Below are 24,638 nucleotides of genomic sequence, written 5' to 3'. Positions count from 1 at the left end.
ATATGTATGCCAGAGAATATGTGTTGTTGCTTAGGGTGTATAAAATGTTGAATGTTCCAGTGGTTAATTAGGAGTACCAAGAAAAAGTATGCTTTAAGCTAAAGAAAAGACCATGGATTTCTCTGTGTAAAATCATACTTGGGTAAATTGTGTTTGCAATTTTGTGTTACAAGAAAGTGGTAAAGTAATAAATGGTCATTTAATGAGTTGCTTCATAATCTAAAACAAGCTAATTAATTAGTTAGTATTTAGGTAAATAATGATGAATTAATAAAAGCCATGGATCACAATGCCCAAGTAATATTCTTACTAAAAGGCTAGAAGGGGTATGGGGCTTTAATTATAGGCTTGTAATTACAACACTAAGAATCAGGCAGGAAGATTATCCATTTGAGACCAACCTGAGCTACATAGCAAGACAGTGTCAGGAGCGAGGAGAGGAACACGTTTTAATGATGAAATTCAACTCTAGCATATCAGCAATATTACAAGCTATTTCTACATTATTATGTAACTGTAGTTATAAAACACAGGAAAGGGAATACTTTTTTAAAAGACTTTTTTTTATTCATCCTATATAAGTACACGGTAGCTGTCTTGAGACACACCAGAAGAAGGCATCGGATCTCATCCCAGGTGATTGTGAGCCATCATGTGGTTGCTGGGATTTGAACTCAGGACCTTTGGAAGAGCAGTCTGTTCTCTTAACCGCTGAGTTATCTCTCCAACCCAGGGAGACTTTTAAAAGTATCTAGGTTTGTAAGAATCAACAAATGACAATGTCCTTTCTCTTTGTGGACCTTGGAAATGACAAACAATGCTCATTATACTCAACACACCAATATTGATTAGAGAACAATCTGATTATTGACTGTCTTGGTCTAGTTAGTCTGTCTTCAGAAACCCACAGGCTAGGACAGTCCTAACAACAGAGTATTTTTTCGTAGTTCTATAGATGACCTCTAAGACCAAGGAGCCACCAGAGTTGGTTCCCACAGGAGCTTCTCTCCTTCACTTGTAGGTTGGCTCTGATTAGAATATCATGTGACCTTTATTCTGTGCTTGACATCTCTGATGTTACTTTTTATCCTTGCAGGACAATAAGCCTATCTGATGAGGGACCTGACCACATGACCTTTTGACCTTATTTAACAAAATCACTTCCCCATAATTCCCTAAATGCAGTCCTGTTACATGACAGGACTCCAATATATAACTTGGAAGAGACACAGTTCATTCTATAACACTGATATTCAACATGTTATTTAGGGAAACAATTCATATATGTAATGGTTAATCTTGATTGTCACTGTGACAGGACCAAGTGTTACGTAGGAAACAAACCTCTGAGCTTGTCTTCGGGGTGTTTCCAGAGAGGTTTAAATGAAAAGAAAGCCCCTCCTTGAATGTGCACATTATCACCCCCATGGGCAATGGTCCTGGAAAGAGAAAAAAAGAGCTGCGTGTCAGCATTCATCTCTTTCTGCTCCCAAACTGCAGATGCAACGTGACCAGCTGCTTCAGTTCTGCCAACCAGGTTGTATCTACCTGCTCTGCCACCATGCAATCATCCCTGTGATGTACTATACCCTCAGACTGTGAACCTTGGTAATAAGTTGCTTTTACCACGGCAATGGGGAGAAGTAACTGATACAATATTTAAGCAAGCGATTTAACTTTTAGTTGATGACAGGGAATCTGCGTTATTTGTATTGAAGTTTGATGTTTAAGAAGAGTAAATATCTTGGGGTTGGGGATTTAGCTCAGTGGTAGAGCGCTTGCCTACCAAGTGCAAGGCCCTGGGTTCGGTCCCCATCTCCGAAAAAAAAAAAGAGGAGTAAATATCTTTATTTAAAAACCATGAGCTGCTTTTCTGCAAAGACAGACTGATAGCTAGTCTGCTTCCCGGAAGGGGCTATATCTTAAGACATACCAGAGGATCCCCTGTACTCAGAACATGTGACATCATATCCTGAGGCACACCAGAAGAATCCTGTACTAAGAGCATTCAGTACCATATCCTGAGGCATCCCAGGAGACCCACTGTTCCCAGGACATGGCAGCTTGAAGGAATTCCAGGAGTTCCTCTGTATACAGGGCAACTGGGCAATTGACACTGCAGTCTGAAGACTTCCTGAAGGTTCTTTGTCAGTGCAACTGACCCTAAAGACTTAAAGCCTCCCTGGGGAGTGGCTGCACACAAGGAAACAGAAACCACAGTCCATTGACTGGCCACCAACTCCTAGAGGACAGCTTCACACAGGACAACAGTTTGACGACTCCTCTGAAGACCCAACAGTCTGAAGGCATCCAAGGAGATCTACTGCAGCCAAGGCAACAAATCAGCAGCCTCTCTGCCCCTCTGAGTACCCTCCAGTTGGAGGGCTGAACACGAGTTCTGCTACAGCGAGGGCCACAGGCCTAGCAGGAGACCTGTTGAAACCCAGGAACAAAAGAGGCAGACTCCAGACAGAATCACTCAGACCAGCAAACACTAGGGATAATCAGATGGTGAGAAGCAAGCACAAAACCATAAGCGACAGAAGCCAATATATGTGGGCATCATCAGAATCCAGTTCTTCCACCATAGCAAGCCCTGAATTCCCCAACACACCTGAAAATCAGGAAGCTGACCTAAAATCCTATCTTAAAAAGAAAATAGAGTCCTTTAAGTAGGATATAGATAACTCACTGAAAGAAATACAGGAAAACACAGGTATAGCAGGTAGAAGCTCTTAAAGAGGATACAAATAAATCCCTTAAAGAAATGCAGGAAAACACAATCAAACAGGAGAAGGAATTGCATAAAGCAGTACAAGACCTAAAAGTGGAAGTAGAAACAATAAAGAAAACACAAATGGAGGCAAACCTAGGAATGGAAAACCTAGGAAAGAGGTCAGGAATTGCAGATGTAAGTGTCACCAACAGAATCCAAGAGATAGAGGAAAGAACCTCAGGTATAAAAGATACTGTAGAAGAGATTGACATAATGGTCAAAGAAAATTCAAAACATTAAAAAAAACTCCTAATCCAAAACATCCAGGAAATTCAGGATACAATGAAAAGACTAAATCTAAGAATAATTGGAATAGCGGGGAAAAACAAAAAGATTCCCAGCTCAAAGGACCTGAAAACATCTTCAACAAAATGATAGAAGAAAACATTCCCAACTTAAAGAAAGGGATGGCCATAAAGGTACAAGAAGCCTATAGAATACCAAACAAATGGGACTAGAGAAGAAAATTCTCTTGTTATATAACAATCAAAACACTAAACACATAGAACAAAGAAAGAATATTAAAAGCTGCAAGGGGAAAGGGCCAAGTAACATACAAAGACAGACCTATCAGAATTACACCAGAATCCTCAACAGAGATTATGAAAGCCAGAAGAGCCTGGTCAGAGGACATGCAGACTCTAAGAGAACACAAAAGCCAGCCCATGCTACTATATCCAGAAAAACTCTCAATCAACATAGATGGAAAAAACAAAATATTCCAGGACAAAACCAAATTCAAACAGTATCTATCTACCAATTCAGCCCTACAGAGCATCTTAGAAGGAAAACTCCAACAAGGAAGATACCTACACCAAAGGAAAGACAAGATATTAAGCATCTCACAACAGAGCCAAAAGGAGAGAACCACAAGCACATAAAGGCAACTACAAAACAAATATAACAGGAACCAACAGTCAACTGTCTTTAATATCTCTCAATATAAATGGACTCAACTCACTGATAAAAAGACATAATGTAACAGACTAGATACTCAACAAGATCCAGCATTTTGCTGCATACAAGAAACACATGTCAATAACAAAGACAAACACTATCTCAGAGTAAAAGGATGAAGAAAGGTCTTCCAAGCAAATGGTCCCAAGAAACAAGCTGGAGTTGCCATCCTAATATCCAGTAAGATAGACTTTCAACCAAAAGTTATCAAGTATGATGAGGAAGAGCACTTCATATTCATCTAAGGGAAAATTCACCAAGCGCAAGTCTCAGTTCTGAACATCTATGCCCCATAAGTGCATCCACATCCATAAAGGAAACTTTACTAAAAGTCAAAACACACATCAAACTCCACACACTAATAATGGGAGACTTCAACAGCCCACTCTCACCAATAGACAGGTCAATGAAACGGAAACTAAACAGAGACACAGTGAAACTAATAAAGGTTACGAACCAAATCGATTTAACATATCTATAGAACATTTCACCCTAAAACAAAAGAGTACACCTTCTTTTCAGCACTTCAAGGTACCTTCTCCAAAACTGACCATTTAATCAGTAGGAAAAACAGGTTTAAACAGATGATACAAGATTGAAATAATCCCATGCATACTATCAGACCACCATGGCCTAAGGCTGGACTTCAATAACAGCAAAAGCAACAGAAAGACCATATATACGTGGAAACTGAACAACTCTCTACTCAATGATAATTTGGTCAGGGATGAAATAAAGAAAGAAACTAAAGATTTTCCTGGAATTTAATGAAAATATTGACACATCAAACCCAAACTTATGGGATGCAAAGAAAGCAGTGCTAAGGGGAAAATTCATACCACTAAGTTTACTGGTAAAGAAACTGGAGAGATCTTATAGCAGCAACTTAACAGCACACCTGAAAGCTCTAGAACAAAAAGAAGCAAACTCCCCAAAGAGGAGTAGGTAGCAGGAAAGAGTCAAACTCAGGACCAAAATCAACCAAATAGAAACAAAGAGAACGATGGAAAGGATCAACAAAACCAAAACTGATTCTTTGAGAGAATCAACAAGATAAATAAACCCTTAGCCAAACTAACTAAAGGGCCCAGAGGCAGTATTTAAATTAATAAAATCTGAAAGGAAAAGGTATACATAACAACAGAAACAGAAGAAATTCAAATATATCATCAGATCCTACTATAAAAGCCAATACTCAACAAAACTGGAAAATCTAGATGAAATCGATAGTTTTCTAGACAGATACCATATATCAAAGTTAAATCAAGAGCAGGTAGACTTTCCAAACAAGTCCATATCCCATGAGGAAATAGAAGAAGTCATTAAAAACCTCCTAACCAATCTTCCTGGTTGCTGCCGCGGCGGACAGCTCGTAGGCAGCACCCCACGAGCAAACTTGAGCCTCGGGACCACAGGTAAGACCAACTTTTCTGCTGCAAGCGACCTGCCTGGTGAACTCACGACACACAGAAGCAAAATTCCTCTAGGACCGGGCACTTCCGGTATTTAACGGGGGGGGGGGGGGTCCCAAACCAGCAGATCCCTGCCCGCAGCAGCTCTCTGCTCCCAAACACCGTGGGAGAGACACCTCACCGCCTGGTCAGGTGGGCACTCCTGAGGCTGCAGAGCGGAAGAGACCACCAACACTGCCCACCCCTGCTCACATCCCTGGCCCAAGAAGAAACTGTATACGGCCTCTGGGTCCCCGTAGAGGAGGGCCCAGGAGCAGCAGATCCACTGTGTCTGAGACACCGCCAGAACCAGAAGGGACCGACCGGATAAACAGTTCTCTGCAACCAAATCCCGTGGGAGGGAGAGCTAAACCTTCAGAGCGCAGACACGCCTGGGAAACCGGAGGAGACTGCACTCTGCACACATCTCTAACGCCAGAGGAAAACACCAAACGCCATCTGGAACCCTGGTGCACTGAAGCTCCCGGAAAGGGCGGCGCAGATCTTCCTGGTTGCTGCCGCCGCAGAGAGCTCAAGGGCAGCACCCCGAGAGCAAACTTGAGCCTCGGGACCACAGGTAAGACCAACTTTTCTGCTGCAAGCGACCTGCCGGGTGAACTCAAGACACAGGCCCACAGGAACAGCTGAGGACCTGTAGATAGGAAAAACTACACGCCCGAAAGCAGAACACTCTGTCCCCATAACTGGCTGAAAGAAAACAGGAAAACAGGTCTACAGCACTCCTGACACACAGGTTTATAGGACAGTCTAGCCACTGTCAGAAATAGCAGAACAAAGTAACACTAGAGATAATCTGATGGCGAGAGGCAAGCGCAGGAACGCAAGCAACAGAAACCAAGACTACATGGCATCATCGGAGCCCAATTCTCCCACCAAAGCAAACACGGAATATCCAAACACACCAGAAAAGCAAGCTCTAGTTTCAAAATCATATTTGATCATGATGCTGGAGGACTTCAAAAAAGACGTGAAGAACTCCCTTAGAGAACAAGTGGAAGCCTACAGAGAGGAATCGCAAAAATCCCTGAAAGAATTCCAGGAAAACATAAATAAACAAGTAGAAGCCCATAGAGAGGAGTCACAAAAATCCCTGAAAGAATTCCAGGAAAACATAAATAAACAAGTAGAAGCCCATAGAGAGGAGTCATAAAAATCCCTGAAAGAATTCCAGGAAAATACAATCAAACAGTTGAAGGAATTAAAAATGGAAATAGAATCAATCAAGAAAGAACACATGGAAACAACCCTGGATATAGAAAACCAAAAGAAGAGACAAGGAGCTGTAGATATGAGCTTCACCAACAGAATACAAGAGATGGAAGAGAGAATCTCAGGAGCAGAAGATTACATAGAAATCATCGACTCAACTGTCGAAGATAATGTAAAGCAGAAAAAGCTACTGGTCCAAAACATACAGGAAATCCAGGACTCAATGAGAAGATCAAACCTAAGGATAATAGGTATAGAAGAGAGTGAAGACTCCCAGCTCAAAGGACCAGTAAATATCTTCAACAAAATCATAGAAGAAAACTTCCCTAACCTAAAGAAAGAGATACCCATAGGCATACAAGAAGCCTACAGAACTCCAAATAGATTGGACCAGAAAAGAAACACCCCTGTCACATAATAGTCAAAACACCAAACGCACAAAATAAAGAAAGAATATTAAAAGCAGTAAGGGAAAAAGGTCAAGTAACATATAAAGGGAGACCTATCAGAATCACACCTGACTTTTCACCAGAAACTATGAAAGCCAGAAGATCCTGGACAGATGTCATACAGACCCTAAGAGAACACAAATGCCAGCCCAGGTTACTGTATCCTGCAAAACTCTCAATTAACATAGATGGAGAAACCAAGATATTCCATGACAAAACCGAATTTACACAATATCTTTCTATAAATCCAGCACTACAAAGGATAATAAATGGTAAAGCCCAACATAAGGAGGCAAGCTATACCCTAGAAGAAGCAAGAAACTAATCATCTTGGCAACAAAACAAAGAGAAGAAAAGCACACAAACATAACCTCATATCCAAATATGAATATAACAGGAAGCAATAATCACTATTCCTTAATATCTCTGAACATCAATGGCCTCAACTCCCCAATGAAAAGACATAGATTAACAAACTGGATACGCAACGAGGACCATACATTCTGCTGCCCACAGAAAACACACCTCAGAGACAAAGACAGACACTACCTCAGAGTGAAAGGCTGGAAAACAACTTTCCAAGCAAATGGTCGGAAGAAGCAAGCTGGAGTAGCCATTCTAATATCAAATAACATCAATTTTAAACTAAAAGTCATCAAAAAAGATAAGGAAGGACACTTCATATTCATCAAAGGAAAAATCCACCAAGATGAACTCTCAATCCTAAATATCTATGCCCCAAATACAAGGGCACCTACATATGTAAAAGAAACCTTACTAAAACTCAAAACACACATTGCACCTCACACAATAATAGTAGGAGATTTCAACACCCCACTCTCATCAATGGACAGATCATGGAAACAGAAATTAAACAAAGACGTAGACAGACTAAGAGAAGTCATGAGCCAAATGGACTTAACGGATATTTATAGAACATTCTATCCTAAAGCAAAAGGATATACCTTCTTCTCAGCTCCTCATGGTACTTTCTCCAAAATTGACCATATAATTGGTCAAAAAACGGGCCTCAACAGGTACAGAAAGATAGAAATAATCCCATGCGTGCTATCACACCACGGCCTAAAACTGGTCTTCAATAATAATAAGGGAAGAATGCCCACATATACATGGAAATTGAACAATGCTCTACTCAATGATAACCTGGTCAAGGAAGAAATAAAGAAAGAAATGAAAGACTTTTTAGAATTTAATGAAAATGAAGGTACAACATACCGAAACTTATGGGACACAATGAAAGCTGTGCTAAGAGGAAAACTCAGAGCGCTCAGTGCCTGCAGAAAGAAACAGGAAAGAGCATATGTCAGCAGCTTGACAGCACACCTAAAAGCTCTAGAACAAAAAGAAGTAAATACACCCAGGAGGAGTAGAAGGCAGGAAATAATCAAACTCAGACCTGAAATCAACCAAGTAGAAACAAAAAGGACCATAGAAAGAATCAACAGAACCAAAAGTTGGTTCTTTGAGAAAATCAACAAGATAGATAAACCCTTAGCCAGACTAATGAGAGGACACAGAGAGTGTGTCCAAATTAAGAAAATCAGAAATGAAAAGGGAGACATAACTACAGATTCAGAGGAAATTCAAAAAATCATCAGATCTTACTATAAAAGCCTATATTGAACAAATTTGCAAATCTGCAGGAAATGGACAATTTTCTAGACAGATACCAGGTACAGAAGTTAAATCAGGAACAGATAAACCAGTTAAACAACCCCATAGCTCCTAAGGAAATAGAAGCAGTCATTAAAGGTCTCCCAACCAAAAAGAGCCCAGGTCCAGACGGGTTTAGTGCAGAATTCTATCAGACCTTCATAGAAGACCTCATACCAATATTATCCAAACTATTCCACAAAATTGAAACAGATGGAGCACTACTGAATTCCTTCTATGAAGCCACAATTACTCTTATGCCTAAACCACACAAGACCCAACAAAGAAAGAGAACTTCAGATCAATTTCCCTTATGAATATCAACGCAAAAATACTCAATAAAATTCTGGCAAACCGAATCCAAGAGCACATCAAAACAATCATCCACCATGACCAAGTAGGCTTCATCCCAGGCATGCAGGGATAGTTTACTATACGGAAAACCATCAACGTGATCCATTATATAAACAAACTGAAAGAACAAAACCACATGATCATTTCATTAGATGCTGAGAAAGCTTTTGACAAAATTCAACACCCCTTCATGATAAAAGTCCTGGAAAGAATTGGAATTCAAGGCCCATACCTAAAAATAGTAAAAGCCATATACAGCAAACCAGTTGCTAACATTAAACTAAATGGAGAGAAACTTGAAGCAATCCCACTAAAATCAGGGACTAGACAAGGCTGCCCAGTGTCTCCCTACTTATTCAATATAGTTCTTGAAGTTCTAGCCAGAGCAATCAGACAACAAAAGGAGGTCAAGGGGATACAGATCGGAAAAGAAGAAGTCAAAATATCACTATTTGCAGATGATATGATAGTTTATTTAAGTGATCCCAAAAGTTCCACCAGAGAACTACTAAAGCTGATAAACAACTTCAGCAAAGTGGCTGGGTATAAAATTAACTCAAATAAATCAGTAGCCTTCCTCTACACAAAAGAGAAACAAGTCGAGAAAGAAATTAGGGAAACGACACCCTTCATAATAGACCCAAATAATATAAAGTACCTCGGTGTGACTTTAACCAAGCAAGTAAAAGATTTTACAATAAGAACTTCAAGACTCTGAAGAAAGAAATTGAAGAAGACCTCAGAAGATGGAAAGATCTCCCATGCTCATGGATTGGCAGGATTAATATAGTAAAAATGGCCATTTTACCAAAAGCGATCTACAGATTCAATGCAATCCCCATCAAAATACCAATCCAATTCTTCAAAGAGTTAGACAGAACAATTTGCAAATTCATCTGGAATAACAAAAAACCCAGGATAGCTAAAGCTATCCTCAACAATAAAAGGACTTCAGGGGGAATCACTATCCCTGAACTCAAGCAGTATTACAGAGCAATAGTGATAAAAACTGCGTGGTATTGGTAAAGAGTCAGACAGATAGACCAATGGAACAGAATTGAAGCCCCAGAAATGAACCCACACACCTATGGGCACTTGATTTTTTTGACAAAGGAGCCAAAACCATCAAATGGAAAAAAGACAGCATTTTCAGCAAATGGTGCTGGTTCAACTGGAGGTCAACATGTAGAAGAATGCAGTTCGATCCATGCTTATCACCCTGTACAAAGCTTAGGTCCAAGTGGATCAAGGACCTCCACATCAAACCAGATACACTCAAACTAATAGAAGAAAAACTAGGGAAGCATCTGGAACACATGGGCACTGGAAAAAATTTCCTGAACAAAACACCAATGGCTTATGCTCTAAGATCAAGAATCAACAAATGGGATCTCATACAACTGCAAAGCTTCTGTAAGGCAAAGGACACTGTGGTTAGGACAAAACGTCAACCAACAGATTGGGAAAAGATCTTTACCAATCCTACAACAGATAGAGGCCTTATATCCAAAATATACAAAGAACTCAAGAAGTTAGACCGCAGGGAGACAAATAACCCTATTAAAAATGGGGTTCAGAGTTAAACAAAGAATTCACAGCTGAGGAATGCCGAATGGCTGAGAAACACCTAAAGAAATGTTCAACATCTTTAGTCGTAAGGGAAATGCAAATCAAAACAACCCTGAGATTTCACCTCACACCAGTGAGAATGGCTAAGATCAAAAACTCAGATGACAGCAGATACTGGCGAGGATGCGGAGAAAGAGGAACACTCCTCTATTGTTGGTGGGATTGCAGACTGGTACAACCATTCTGGAAATCAGTCTGGAGGTTCCTCAGAAAATTGGACATTGAACTGCCTGAGGATCCAGCTATACCTCTCTTGGGCATATACCCACAAGATGCCCCAACATATAAAAAAGACACGTGTTCCACTATGTTCATCGCAGCCTTATTTATAATAGCCAGAAGCTGGAAAGAACTCAGATGCTCTTCAACAGAGGAATGAATACAGAAAATGTGGTACATGTACACAATGGAATATTACTCAGCTATCAAAAACAATGACTTTATGAAATTCGTAGGCAAATGGTTGGAACTGGAAAATATCATCCTAAGTGAGGTAACCCAGTCACAGAAAAACACACATGGTATGCACTCATTGATAAGTGGCTATTAGCCCAAATGTTTGAATTACCCTAGATGCCTAGAACAAATGAAACTCAAGACGGATGATCAAAATGTGAATGCTTCACTCCTTCTTTAAAAGGGGAATAGGAATACCCGTGGCAGGGAAGAGAGAGGCAAAGATTAAAACAGACACGGAAGGAACACCCATTCAGAGCCTGCCCCTCATGTGGCCCACACATATATAGCCATCCAATTAGACAAGATAGATGAAGCAAAGAAGTGCAGGCCGACAGGAGCCGGATGTAGATCGCTCCTGAGAGACACAGCCAGAATACAGCAAATACAGAGGTGAATGCCAGCAGCAAACCACTGAACTGAGAATAGGACCCCCGTTGAAGGAATCAGAGAAAGAACTGGAAGAGCTTGAAGGGGCTCGAAACCCCATATGTACAACAATGCCAAGCAACCAGAGCTTCCAGGGACTAAGCCACTACCTAAGGACTATACATGGACTGACCCTGGACTCTGACCTCATAGGTAGCAATGAATATTCTAGTAAGATCACCAGTGGAAGGGGAAGCCCTTGTTCCTGCTAAGACTGAACCCCCAGTGAACTAGATTGTTGGGGGGAGGGTGGCAATGGGGGGAGGATGGGGAGGGGAACACCCATAAAGAAAGGGAGGGGGAGGGATTAGGGGGATGTTTGCCGGAAACCGGGAAAGGGAATAACACTCGAAATGTATATAAGAAATACTCAAGTTAATTAAAAAAAAAAAAAAAGAAAAAGAAAAAAAAGAAAAAACATCCTAACCAAAAAAAATAAAAAAATAAAAAAAAAAGCCAATGACCAGATGGATTTAGTTCAGAATTCTAGCACAACTTCAAAGAAGAACTCATACCAATATTCCTCAAGCTATTCCATAAAATAGAAACAAAAAGAACACTACCAAATTCATTCTATGAAGCCACAATTACTCTGATAACTAAATCACAGTAGGACCATATCAAAAAAGAGAACTTCAGACCAATCTTGCTTATGAATATTGATGGAAAAATACTCAATAAAATTCTTGCAAACTGAATCCAAGAACACATCAAAGCCATCATTCACCACGATCAAGTAGGCTTCATCCCAGGGATGCAAGGTTGATTCAATATATGAAAATCCATTAATGTAATCCACTATATAGACAAACTCAAAGAAAAAAAAACTCATGCTCATCTCCTTCGATGCAGAAAAAGCATTTGACAAAATACAACACCCCTTAATGTTAAAAGTATTGGAGAGATCAGGAATCGAAGACCCATACCTAAACATAATGAAAGCAATTTACTCCAAACCAACAGCCAATATAAAATTAAATGGAGAGATACTTGAAGAAATCCCATTAAAATTAGGGACAAGACAGGGATGCCCACTCTCCACGTATCTATTCAATATAGTACTCAAAGTGCTAGCTGGAACAATAAGAAAACAAAAAAAGACCAAGGGGATACAAATTGGAAAAGAAGAAATAAAGGTATCACTATTTGCAGATGACATGATAATATACATAAAGTGACCCCAAAGATTCTACCAGAGAATTTCTCCAGCTGATAAACAACTTCAGCAAAGCGGCAGGATATAAAATTACCTCAAATAAATCAGTAGCCTTCCTTTATACAAATGATAAACAGGCTGAGAAAGAAATCAGGGAAGCAACTCCCTTCACAATAGTCACAAATAATATAAAATATCTTGGGTAACTCTAACCAAATAGATGAAAGATCTGTATGACAATAACTTCAAGTCTCTCAAGAAAGAAATCTAAGATCTCAGAAAATGGAGAGATCTCCCATGCTCATAGATTGGCAGGATTAACATAATAAAAATGGCCATCTTATCAAAGGCGATCTAAAGATTCTATGCAATCCCCATCAAAATCTCAACATAAATCAAAGACATGGAAAAAGCAATTCTCAAATTCATCTGAAAAGCAAAAATCTCAGAATAGCGAAAACAATTTTTAACAATAAAAGAACAACTGGGGGGGGAAATCACCATCCCTGACCTCAAGGTCTACTACAGAGCAACTACCACTACTAGTACCACTCTGGAAATCAATTTGGAGGTTCCTCAGAAAATTGGAGATAGACCTACCAAAAGACCCAGCGATACCACTCTTGGGAATATACCCAAAAGATGCTCAACTATGCCACAGGGGCATGCATTCCATTATGCTCATAGCAGCCTTATTTGTGATAGCCAGAAGCTGGAAACAAACCAGATGTCCCACCACAGAAGAAGGAATACAGAAAATGTGGTTCATTTACACAATGGAGTACTACTCAGCTATGAAGAATGAGGGCATCCTGAGTTTTGCAGTTAAATGGATGGAACTAGAAAATATCATCCTGAGTGACGTAACTCAGGTCCAAAAGGACATGCATGGTATGTATTCACTAATAAGTGGATAATAGCAAAAAAAAAAAAAGTACAAAATACCCAAGATACAGTCCACAGAACTCAAAAAGGTCAAGAAACTGACGGGCCCAAGTGAGGACTCCTCAGTCCCACTTGGGAAGAAGAAAGCAACCACAAGGGGGTAAGAGAGGGAGGAACATGGGGAGGGGAAGGGAGAGAGGAAGATGATCTGGTATTGGGTGGTGGAAAAGGACTGAAGCCCTAAGGGTTAGCAGAAAGAATGGAAACAGGTGACCTTGGGAGGAAGGATGTTGGAAGGACCCTCCAGAATGTATCAGAGACCTGGGAGGTGAGAGACTCTCATGACTCAAAGTAGGGGACCCTAGATGAAATGTCCTACGTTGGGGGAGAGGGAACTTGTTGAGCCCACCTCCCGCAGGAAGACAGGGCATCAAGTGAGGGATGAAGTCAAAACTCTGACCTGTCTGAAAGAACTGCAGGGATAGAAATGGAGCAGAGCCTCGGGAAAAGAAGGTCCAGCGACAGGCCCAAAGGGGGATCCAGCTCAAGGGCAGGCCCCAAGACCTGACACCATTACTGAGGCTATGAAGCGCTCATAAAAAGGGACCTATCATGACTGCCCTCTGAAAGACCCAACAAGCAGCTGAGAGAGTCAGATGCAGATATGTGCACCCAACCAATGAAGAGAAGCTGCTGACCCCTCTGGTTGAATTAGGGAAAAGCTGGAGGAAGCTGAGGAGAAGGGCAACGTTGTAGGAGGACCAGTAGTCTTAATTAACATGGACCCCTGAGATCTCTCAGACACTGGATCACCAACCAGGAAGTATATACCGGCTGATATGAGGCTCCTAACACAAACACAGCAGAAGACTTCCCTGGGCCTGGGTTCAGTCAGAGAAGATGCACCTAACCCTCAAGAGACTGGAGGCCCCAGGAAGTTTAGAGGTCTGGTGGGGCGAGTGACATAGAGTCATCCTTGTGGAAACAGGGGTGGTGGGGGAGGAGTTACAGGATGTGGAACAGTCGGAGGGTGGACAGGGAGAGGAATAAAATCTGGAGTTTAAAAACATATACAAAAATAATATTAAAAATAAAAATACTAAGCTTTATGAACCAGAGCGTTTGTATTTAAGTTCAGTGTTCTGCAGGGAATGGAACAAGAGGAAGGAGAAGAGTTCTTAGAGAGGAGTAGGGATGAGGTTTGAGACAAAGGACAGTAAAACGTGGGTCAGGTTCACGACATTGAAGGGTGAAATGCCCTTCCCAGTGAAAAGATGTACACAGCACAAAGGCTCTCTGATTAGACATGAGAAAAATAATAAATAAAATGCTATTGGATAAGCAAGAATGTGACTACTGCTGAACAAGTATAATGGCCAACTCCAGCCTGGAGCCACCTGCTTACAGATGGGGATGACCCCCTCTGTCCCCACTTAGGGAACAATAACTTATTTTCCCTCTTCCCCTGAAAAATTTTTTAGCCCTGGTTCAGAACACCCAGAGGAGTCTGTAAAGGGAAGTTTCTGCTACATAATCAAGAAACAACCCTTTCAACACTTCTGGCTATGATTATCGAGTATAGTAGGAGAATCTCTAAAGTGCCTATTAACACAAATATCCCCCAGCACACACACCCCCACACACACAAATAAACACACACACACACACACACACACACACACACTCACACACACACACACAGAGTTCTGTGGCCTTCAAGTTTAAACGAAAATGGAAGTCAGATGTGGCAGCCCTTTACTGAAGATTCACAGAAGCACAGGGAAGTTGGTACTTACACTATAATTAACGAGGGGATGCTTGTTGATAAGAATGAGGGACAGAAACTAGTCAGGAAAGCATCTCAAAAAACTTCTATCCCTAGCCAGGTGTCAAAATGTCTTTGGTTCTGTTCCACACACAGGCCAGGAATGTACACGGGAATTGTGGTCCCTACACTGTCACCTCTCTGTACTATGTGGAGAAGCCCCACTGCCTGGGTACTGTAAATGATGTCATGATGGAAACTGAGCAGCACCTGGAGAGGTCGAGAGACATGGGAGACGTGGACCGAGCAATGGCTTCCCAGGTCAGCTCCAGCTTCTGCCATCAGAGCTGTAAGAATTTCCTTGTTGGTGCTCCATTCTGTGACTTGTTCCAGCTACATAGGAACTGTGCCTTCTTCTTTTACCTTAAACTCCCATCTACAATTCTGGATTAAAACTTTCTCAACTTGCTCTCCTATCTCTCTTCTCTGAATTTGAGAGCCAGGAATCCAGAGTTATTAATTCAGTGACAGTTCTGTTTAAGAGTGACCTTGTGGCACCCTAACTCCTGAGTTAAAGCCCTTCTGAATCTAGAAAGGCCTGGCCTACTCAAGGACACTACTGTTACACTCATGGACCCCATAGTTTCCTGTATCAGTGTGAGCTACAGAAATCCTGCCTTTTCTCTTCGCAGACAGTGAAGAATGGTGGATCTCAGTGGTCTTTAAGCTCTGATTAATGACATGCTCAATTTTTCTGGAGGACTTTATTGTGTTCCTATTCCAGATTTGTTTGTGGCTCAGTATGACACAACAGTTGTCAATGTGTATTCAAATGAGTCCATTAGGCATTATAAGCAAACATCCTAAACGATTGCACTATCCATTGAGCTGACAAATTAACAAACCTTCTAAGAGTTAGTCTCTGTAAGGATTAAGTGGAATTCTCAACTATTCATATTGAAAGACCCCCGGAGTGGGGAGACCCTCACTCAAGTCTTGGGATGACGCAACCTCCCAAGAACTCACACAAGACCGTCCTTGTTGTAATCACATGAGGTTTATCGATAGCAACCAGTGCACTGGGGTCGAGACTCGTATCCCACGCAGGGGCAGTGGAGTTCGACCCCGAGAGGCTGGGAGAAGAGGTATTTAAAGGGAGAAACCACAACCCGAGGGGGCAGGGATGGCGTCATTGGAAAGTGTGTAGAATAACAGTGAAAAATCACAAGGAAGAACTCTCTGTTCCCCAAGATTGTTTCCTAGGAGAAGCTGTCTCCTACTTCTCAGATTGTTTAACTTCATGGTCCGCTAGTTCCTAGAAGTTGTTTCCTGCTTCTCAAGATTGTTCTCTAAGATTTATGGTCAGCTAGTTTCTGGGAGAAAGCTGTTGAGCTGGCCAATGTAATTATCCATTCTATAGCCCTAGGAGAGGCTTCTTGGAACATACAATTCTGGGGCCTAACCTGTTTTTCTTTTCTTTTTTTTTTTTTCTGCTCTAAACTTTGTGTCTAGGGGGGCAACTTTAAAACTTTTATCTTTCACATATCATCGTGCCATTTCAATTCTTTCTCATTAGACAAAGCATTCTTTTAAAAATTTAGAGTTATTATGAAGATAATAGATTTTCATTTTCTCTTTTAAATGATGGAGTATGAGGTAAAACTCTTAATATACTTGTTTTTTCACACGCAGAGACTGGAAGTTAAATGGCTCGGACATCCTTTGTTCCAACTGTATTGAGTTCTCTGAATCTAAAACAGTATAATCCTTAATCAAGCAAAACATCATCACTTTGTACTTCCTGTTTGCAAAAGCTTTGAGTAGTATATTCCATTCATCTATAACATTTTTTGATTTCCTCATAGAAAAGCTCAATTAAAAGCAGGATAATCAAATAACCACCAGTGTAAAGACTATTCCTGGTTGTCACCTTGACTATATCAGGAATGAACTACAATACAGAACTGGAGGGCTCACCTGTGATCCAGATCTTGAGGTTCGAAGACACAAATTTCTGACCTGGATCTTGGCACGGAGATCTTGAGGCACAGTGGCCATGAAAAGGCCCAGGCAAGGTAGTACATGCCTTTAATCCCAGGAGACTTAAGGAGATCTCTAAGTTTAAGATCAGCCTGGGACAAAGCAAGTCCCAGATCCAGGTGTGGTTTACACCTTTAATCAGGGCTACACCTTCTGGAGGCCTACAGAGGGACAGTGGAAAAAAGAAGATTCACTTTTTTTCCTTTGTTTGCACTTACTTGCCAGCGTATTCTACAGAATAACAGCTCAAACAACTAGCCTCGTGGAATAGAGAAACTATTAAATCCTTGGACCTCCTATTAACAGCTGGCCAGTGTTGGGTTAGTTGGATCACAGATTGTAAGTCATCACAATAAATCCCCTTAATATATAGAGACATTCCATAAGTTCTGTGACACTAGAGAACCCTGAATAATACAATCAGCCTTTGGTACGGTGGTCCTCCATGTTTAATATATTTTCTAATGCATTCCAAGGGATAAAATGATGCAAGGAATGTCTTTCACATCTTATTAACAAACTACAGAGTAATAAAGTTATTGATTCAACATACAAAGACCACTTACCAAACTATATGCTAAAGGGGCCCAACAGTTATTTGTGCACATCATTTTCTCCATTTCACACACTGTTCCACACTCAAGCCTCAAAGGATGAGGTTTCACTGGGATCCTTTGTGTGGCGCCTAACGATGAACGGGAATCCGACTAATTCTGTGTAACCTTAAGCTAGGGACATTGGTTAGCAGGGCCCTAGCTGGGCACTTCAGCTCCTGCAGTACCTGCTCCACTGAAAGCAAGCCACTGAGCTGGTCTGTACCAGCCTGCAAAACTGGGACTTTGCAGGAGAACCTCAGGCCACAGGCAAGAGAAGCGGTAGGGGCGTGGCCTGTGGTGTGCGTAGCCCCGCCCATGTGACTAATCCCGCCCTACCAGACCACGCTCCGCCCTTCTGTCGCAAGGGTCCAATAAGCCCCGCCCCGTCAGGCCCCGCCCCGCTCCGCATCCTGGCTGCGAGTGTCGCTTGTCGGGTCTTGGCAACTTCTGCTCGCACGCTCTACCGGCCTTCCGGTCTGGATACCCGCCACTGCTCTTCAATGGCTCAGCATTTCTCCCTGGCCGCCTGCGACGTGGTCGGCTTCGATCTCGACCACACGCTGTGCCGCTACAACCTGTCCGAGAGCGCCGCGGTGAGTGGCGCGGGCAGCCTCTAAAGGCGGCTGCGCAGAGTGTCCGTAGGTCCCGGGCCGCTGGGCGGAAGTGTTCTTTCAAGGGCTCTGCTAATCCCGAGGAGGAAGCCGGGGGCAAAAGATAGCACAAGATCGAGATGGCTGGCTTGTAGGACACTGGAAAGATGGGCCCGGAGGCTTTGGTTGTCATTTGTTTATCCCGGTCCCTGGTTTATTTTTCCAACTACTCTGGGCACCAGCTGAGTGGGTATTGCCACATTTTTTTGGACTTCTAGAAAACATGGCTGCCTCTTTTCCTTCTGCATGCCCAGATTTACCTGTCACAGTTCAAGCCTTGCAAGCAGTGAGAGGTTGTATAATAGTACTGTGAAAAACACCGGCCGAAGTCCTTAACGTCTTAAACTTGCTTTTGCCTTTACCGAGAGAAGAAAACGAGCACTTGTTGCACTGTGCATTTTAAATAAACTTGTAATCTCAACAGAATCTACCCAGAATATGAAGGGAATAGATTGTTGTGTTTGTAGGCTTGTACCGTCATCTTAATTGCCCTGCTTTCTCTGACTCTTTGGGTTCACAAGAAACTGAAGAGTTAAGAATATCACAGTGAGAAATCTAAGCAGGACCCTGCAGTTAAATTACCTGGTTCGGGACTTTAGCTCCATGACACTGGGCAAATAATCTGGGTTTCTTCTGAGTTTCCCTTGTGGGGATTAAGTGTGCAGCGGATGTGTGGTGCTTAGAGCCTGGTCCTGGTAAAAGAACAATTGTTTGCCTTCGTGTCTTGCCAGAATATTGGAGTACACTTCATCACTAGTGCAGACAACAGCCAGGGTGGGTCAGTGTAGTCCTGTCAGTTCCCCAGTTCATCAGATCCTCCAAAATCAAAAATGAGGCTCCTGAATCACTCCTGTGTGTTTTCTGCAAACAGAGGAATAAAAAAAAAAAAAGTGTGTGCTCCCCCTGCTGGTGCACTGTTTTGTTTTCCTGTTACACAGACCTCATTTCCTTTCTCGTGACAATTTGAAGACATTTCTTTAAATTTTGGTCCTTTGGCTACTCCTTCACGAAGATCTCTGGGTGTTAATTTCCTTCCTTCCATAGTTTTCAGATTCCACTCTGGTTCCTATTTTCTTAATGCACTTTATCTGTATTCGCTGTCTTTCGTGGGAAATGTTGTTTAACCTCTGTCATGTTAAAAACCAATTTTGTGCATGTGTGAGCATAAAAATTTTAGGATATAAAGTTCACAAGGTGCTCTACTGCGAGTTTTGAATCAAAATGCCGTTTAAAGGCTAAAAGTAGACACTCTGAATCTCGGTTATGCTTGGTATGAAAATCCTAAGTCCCACAGAGTGCTGAACACCAGGACATAGTTAGGGACTCAGAGCAGCCACACACAGTTTGGAGCCTCTCAGTGGGCAACAACCTGTTACCAGGAAGATGATGTAAAGTTCTTTTCCATCCTTATGGTGGAGAACAGTCCTGGAGGGAGAACCTGGTCTCTTCATCATATGGGGTCTCCTCTTAAGTAATTAGGTTATGAAATCACCCCCAGTCCTTTTCTTTCCTCCTATGAAGCCTTTTGTGTCACCACTTTCCGATTCCTCTAAACCTGACTTCTCCATATGCTCACCGTAAGTTATAAGTATTCCTGATTACTCTTTGGACTCCTCCCTAAGAGCCTCTGTCTTCTGAGCACCAGCGCAACCAACAGTGTTTTCTATGTCTTGAGCATACTGAGCTCAGTAACTTATAATGCGGTTGGAGTTAGCTGAGTATGACACAGTCACTTTTTTCTTTTTGGTATGGTGTATGTATGTAAAGGTAGCTTTTACTTGCCAGATGAAATTGTTGTCTCCGAGGCTTACTGGCTTCGTTTGCTAGCTTAGACCTAGTCTTGGAAGCTTCTTGCCTACGTACAATCTTATCTAGGCCTAGACAGTTTTCAGTCTCTGAGATTTACTGCTTTCTCTCTCTTTCTGATCTCTGGCCGGCTGGTTCAACTTAGCTGTTCTGGCTTAAAACTCCTCTCCAAAATGACTGGTTCAATCTGGCTTCTCTCTCTAGGCCTCTGACTGAATGCTCTACTTGGCCTCATATAAGTAATGCATAATCCAGCACTAAGCTGGCTCCTTCTCATTCTCTGGCCTGTTCTGTCTTTACCAGTGTCTAACACACACACACTCTCTCTCTCTCTCTCTCTCTCTTTCTTTCTCTCTCTCTCTCTCTCTCTCTCTCTCTCTCTCTCTCTCTCTCTCTCTCTCTCTTTCCAATCTGTCTGTAAAACTCTCTGGGTTTCCTTTTTTTCTTTGCAAGGTCCCTCACGTAGCTTCCCTTTCCTATCTCTTCTGAGAGTTGGGCATATCATATTCACGCAGATCTTTCTCTGATTCATCACTTTCTCTGCCAGTAAATTAGACATCACTTTCAGACACCGATGCTTCTCTCTATAAACTAACTTTACCTTCATTGTTTACGACTGGGCCACATCACAACTATTAACAGTTTTGTTTTTTGTTTTTTGTTTTTTTTTCAGTCAATAACACAGTCTCGGGGTTCACAATGTGACCAAATATCTTGCAACATATGTATATGTATATATGAGTGTGCTTCAGATGTGAAGGTGTCAGATGTTTTCTTCTCCTACTTTCCACCCTATAATTTTTTTTTTGAGACATCATCTCTCAGTGAACCTAGTTCTCCCATTTCAGCTAGACTGGCTGGCCAGCAAGCCCACATGTGTCCATCCCCTGCACTCCCTTGTGGATTCATGGTACTGCACTATGTAGCCACTGTTTGAATATACTATGGCTTCGGCTTCTGTGAATAGGTTGGATTTATATTATATTAGTTGTTTTCTCATCGTTCTGACCCAATACCAGACAATAAACCACATAAGGAAGGATTTAATTTGGTCCTTTGTTTCTAGGGTTTTAGTCCACCCTGGCGATGGGGACATAGTAGCAGGAACAGGAGGCAGATGGTCGCATTGGATCAACAGTCAGGAAGGAGAGAGAGATAAATGTTGGTGCTCTGCTGGCTGTGTGCATGTGTGTGCACACATGATAAGTGCACATGTGGAAGTCAGAGGGCAGTTTACAGAAGTTGGTTATTCCCTTCCATCATGTGAGTTCTGGGAATTGAACTCAGGTTGTTGGGCTTGGCAGCAAGCACCTGTACCCACTGAGCCTTCTCTCCAACCCCTCCAGTTTATTTTTTACAAATGGTTTTGGTGCTAGCTTATTGTTTCAGCTAGGCTGGCTGGCCAGCAATCTTTGGGCAATGTTGTCTCTGCCTCCCTATGCTAAGGTTACAGTATGACAAGTACTATATCCACTGGGCCATCTTCCTGATCCTTCTGTGGCTTTTAATTCTACTTTCATTCAGTCTGGGCCCCCAGCTCTTGGGATGGTAATACATTCATTCAAGGTCGATTGTACCCTTTCCAGTTAAATCTCTCTGGGAAGACCCTCAAAGATACACCTAGAGGTGTGTTTCCTAGGTAGTTCCAGGTCCAGTCAAGTTGATACGATCATTGGTAGCAGCTTTACAAGCCCTCTGGAGGATATGTAGATGGCAGGCACTGTCACCCACAAGAGATGGTAACCACAAGGCACAGATAGTTTAAGTCCTTAGCAGATCCTGATATCTTTAAGTCACCAAGCATGGTGCTGGAGCCTGAGCTCCACTCCAGCACCCAGGCCCTCATAAAATGCAGAGGAGAGGCCCAGTGCAGGGTGTCCAGATGGAGTTGCTGTTGGAAGGTGATGGGTGGAAAGGAGCAAGCAGAGGTAGGTGTTCAGATTCTGGGAACTGTGGAAGTGTGTAGAAAAATCAGGGATGGGGTTGGGGATTTGGCTCAGTGGTAGAGCGCTTGCCTAGGAAGCGCAAGGCCCTGGGTTCGGTCTCCAGCCCCGAAAAAAAAAAAAAAAGAAAAAAAAAAAGAAAAATCAGGGATGTTCTCAGTGAGGGCATGCTGTCAAACAAATGTGGATGCACGTATGTCCCTTTCTCCAGGGCCTTGGGAATGGCAGTATCTCAGAGGGAGTGACCCCTGTGTCCCCTAGGCTTGTAGACTGAAAGGTCAGATAACACCCACTCACTTTTAATCTCTCATTGGGAGAATGGGGCATCTGACACTGAGAATGTGTATACCACCTGAAGGAGAAGCCACCCTCCAGTCTTGTAATTCACTTTTGTAAGCTGGAAATCTAAAGTAATTTAAAACCTTTCCACTCAGGGCATCACCTCATTTTCCAACACAAAGGGATTATAGGGTTGCTAGGCTCAGCAAATTAAAACACAGGGTATGCACACACCACACACACACACACACACACACACACACACACACACACACAAATTCAACTCGAATTTCAAATTACTAGTTTTTGTGAACACCCCAACTATTATAAGGAACATGCTTATCAGAAAACAACAAAACAAACAAACAAAACACTTCCTATTAATCTAACATTTATCTTTACCTCATCATTCTTTATTTGGCAAGTTCCTGTGGAAACCAAACCTCTGTTGCGGGCTTGCGGAATGGGAATATTTATATAGTAGAAATGGACAGGTGTTGCAGTCAGTCCTGTTTTGGTTTATGGCTAGCACAGGACTGGTAATAAAAGCAAGTGCTTATGTTGGATTTGCCTCCGTTCCAGGTCCCTCTGAGCTTTACCCTTGTTAACCCCATGCTGGCAATAGGCCTCGAAGGCAGGATCTTGACAAAACAGTTTTTAAAACTGTTCATGGTACTTTAAAAATTTTCTTTTCAACATGTGGGCCTGCGGTTCCTAACGTTAAGGAATCTCGTAGGAGCCATAACTCAGCACTAGAGAGGCAGAGACAGGTGGATCTCTCTTCGATCCAGGTTAGCCAGGATACATAGTCTTGTCTTAAAAGAGAGGGATTAAAAGGAATCTTACAGGAACCCACCAGGCCACTCTCATCCCTTAAAGTCAGGTGACTTTAAGAAGCAGCACCCATGCTTGATTATCTCCATGATTTAGAACTATTGGTATATGGTACTGATGGCCCAGATAACTGTTACACTACACTGGATAGGAGCCATACCTAGTGTGTTTTTAATTGGCTCGTAGATAGAGAGCAGCTCTATTTGGGGGGAGTCTTGGCTTCCTCCAGTTAGTTTGCCAGCCCTCAGCTGCCACCACCAGGTACAGTGCAGGCCCTTGGTGTCTACACCTGGCTGGTTCTCCATGTCCTTGGGTTTACCCAGCTCTGCCTTGTGTTCCAGGAGTCGGAGTCTCACTGAACGTGGCTCACAGATTCAGCCAGACTAGCTGACCGTCAAGCTCCGGGGAGCCACTGTTTCTCTGATTCTCAGTGCCTGGGTTACAAATGGGTGTCGGGCACAGATTTTACATGGTGCTGGGGATCTGAACCCAAGTCCTCATGCCTAAACAGTAGACCCTCCACTCCAGTGTCAGACTACTTATTAAAAATGGGTATCGTAATTAAGAAAACTATTGGGAGTTCAGGTCTATCAACAGCCAGAGCTTTGGTTCATCTGTGCTTGCTTCCAATGGCTTCGTTCCTTCTTTGTGCTTAGTTGTTCTCTTTGCATGGAGATGGCGTAGAGAAAGAAATGCCTTGTGTCTGATAGCCACCTCATGTCTCCTGCTAACTCACCTGCCTGGTCAGATGTATCGCACTGAATCTCCTCTCAGCCCAGGCCTTTCTAACACTGATGGTCCACAGATAATAAAATGGTCAGCAATGCTTATTGTCCTGCGGACAGTCCTGGAACAGTGACTCTCGATCTGCCTAATGCTGCCACCCTTTAATACAGTTACTCGTGTTGTGGTGACCACCAACCAGAAAATTATTTTTGTCGCCACTCCATTTTGCTACTGTTATGAATTATAAAGGAAATACTTTTGGAGATAGAGGTTTTCTGAAGGAGTTGCGACCCACACAGGTTGACTGTCACTGGTCTGGTAGCTGTAGTCAGGTCTTAACAATGATTTGCAGTCCTTTAGGACCTGGATATAAAATTAGTACCTGTCTTTGGTTGTGTGGTTGTGTGCTGGTAATACAGTTTTGGGGCTGACCATTCACCTGGGCAGAGGGTTAAACCGCAGAAGTTCACAGTTATGGACATTCCCCTCCTACCTAGCTCTGTCAGTGATTCTGTCAGGTTTTCAGCTCTATGAGGTTAAGAATGAAGTGTGA

General features: G+C 42.3%; 2 protein-coding genes across 13 annotated transcripts in view; one reads left to right on the top strand and one right to left on the bottom strand.

Moving 5' to 3' along the window:
* Positions 1–542: 542 nt before the first annotated feature.
* On the bottom strand, positions 543–19,377 carry LOC120098933 (uncharacterized). Of its 4 annotated transcripts, none has more exons than XR_015645237.1 (4): positions 19,080–19,377; positions 17,189–17,412; positions 1,345–1,439; positions 543–751 (listed from the first exon to the last, which is right to left on the bottom strand). XR_015645237.1 is itself a non-coding variant. In XM_087598466.1 (4 exons), the coding sequence occupies exons 1-4, from the start codon at positions 19,100–19,102 to the stop codon at positions 717–719; spliced, it is 426 nt and encodes a 141-aa protein (XP_087454592.1). In that variant the 5' UTR covers positions 19,103–19,374; the 3' UTR covers positions 546–716. The 4 variants fall into 4 exon arrangements, 1 of the variants encoding a protein (XP_087454592.1); XR_015645235.1 differs by lacking the exon at positions 19,080–19,377 and adding an exon at positions 17,818–18,462 and having other exon boundaries at positions 546–800; XM_087598466.1 differs by having other exon boundaries at positions 546–800; positions 19,080–19,374.
* Positions 18,234–24,638, top strand: part of Nt5dc1 (5'-nucleotidase domain containing 1) — a 102,885-nt gene continuing 96,480 nt past the window's right edge. For 8 of the 9 annotated variants that reach the window (XM_087597202.1, XM_087597201.1, XM_087597204.1 and 5 more), the window contains exon 1: positions 18,243–18,440. Coding sequence is in view for 8 of the 9 variants with exons in the window: in XM_087597201.1 (XP_087453327.1) it covers positions 18,348–18,440 (93 nt within the window). In the remaining variant the exon portion in view is untranslated. 9 annotated transcript variants of the gene reach the window in all.

The sequence above is a fragment of the Rattus norvegicus genome, chromosome 20 (assembly GCF_021556685.1).
Source record: "Rattus norvegicus strain SHRSP/BbbUtx chromosome 20, alternate assembly SHRSP_T2T, whole genome shotgun sequence".
Classification (NCBI taxonomy): domain Eukaryota; kingdom Metazoa; phylum Chordata; class Mammalia; order Rodentia; family Muridae; genus Rattus; species Rattus norvegicus.
The sequence above is the reverse complement of the archived record's forward strand: the minus strand, read 5'-3'. Positions and strand labels throughout refer to the sequence as shown.

Bases quoted from the DNA above. Each gene is read 5' to 3' on its own strand.
- LOC120098933 (XM_087598466.1), bottom strand. From the start codon at position 19,102: ATGGAGCTAAAGTCCCGAACCAG. The intron at 17,413-19,079 runs GTAATTTAACTG...GTCCCTCTGTAG, and splicing joins GAGCTAAAGTCCCGAACCAG to GCCTCCAGAAGGTGTAGCCC. The intron at 1,440-17,188 runs GTGAGCCCTCCA...TTCTCTTTCCAG, and splicing joins CCTCAAGATCTGGATCACAG to GACCATTGCCCATGGGGGTG.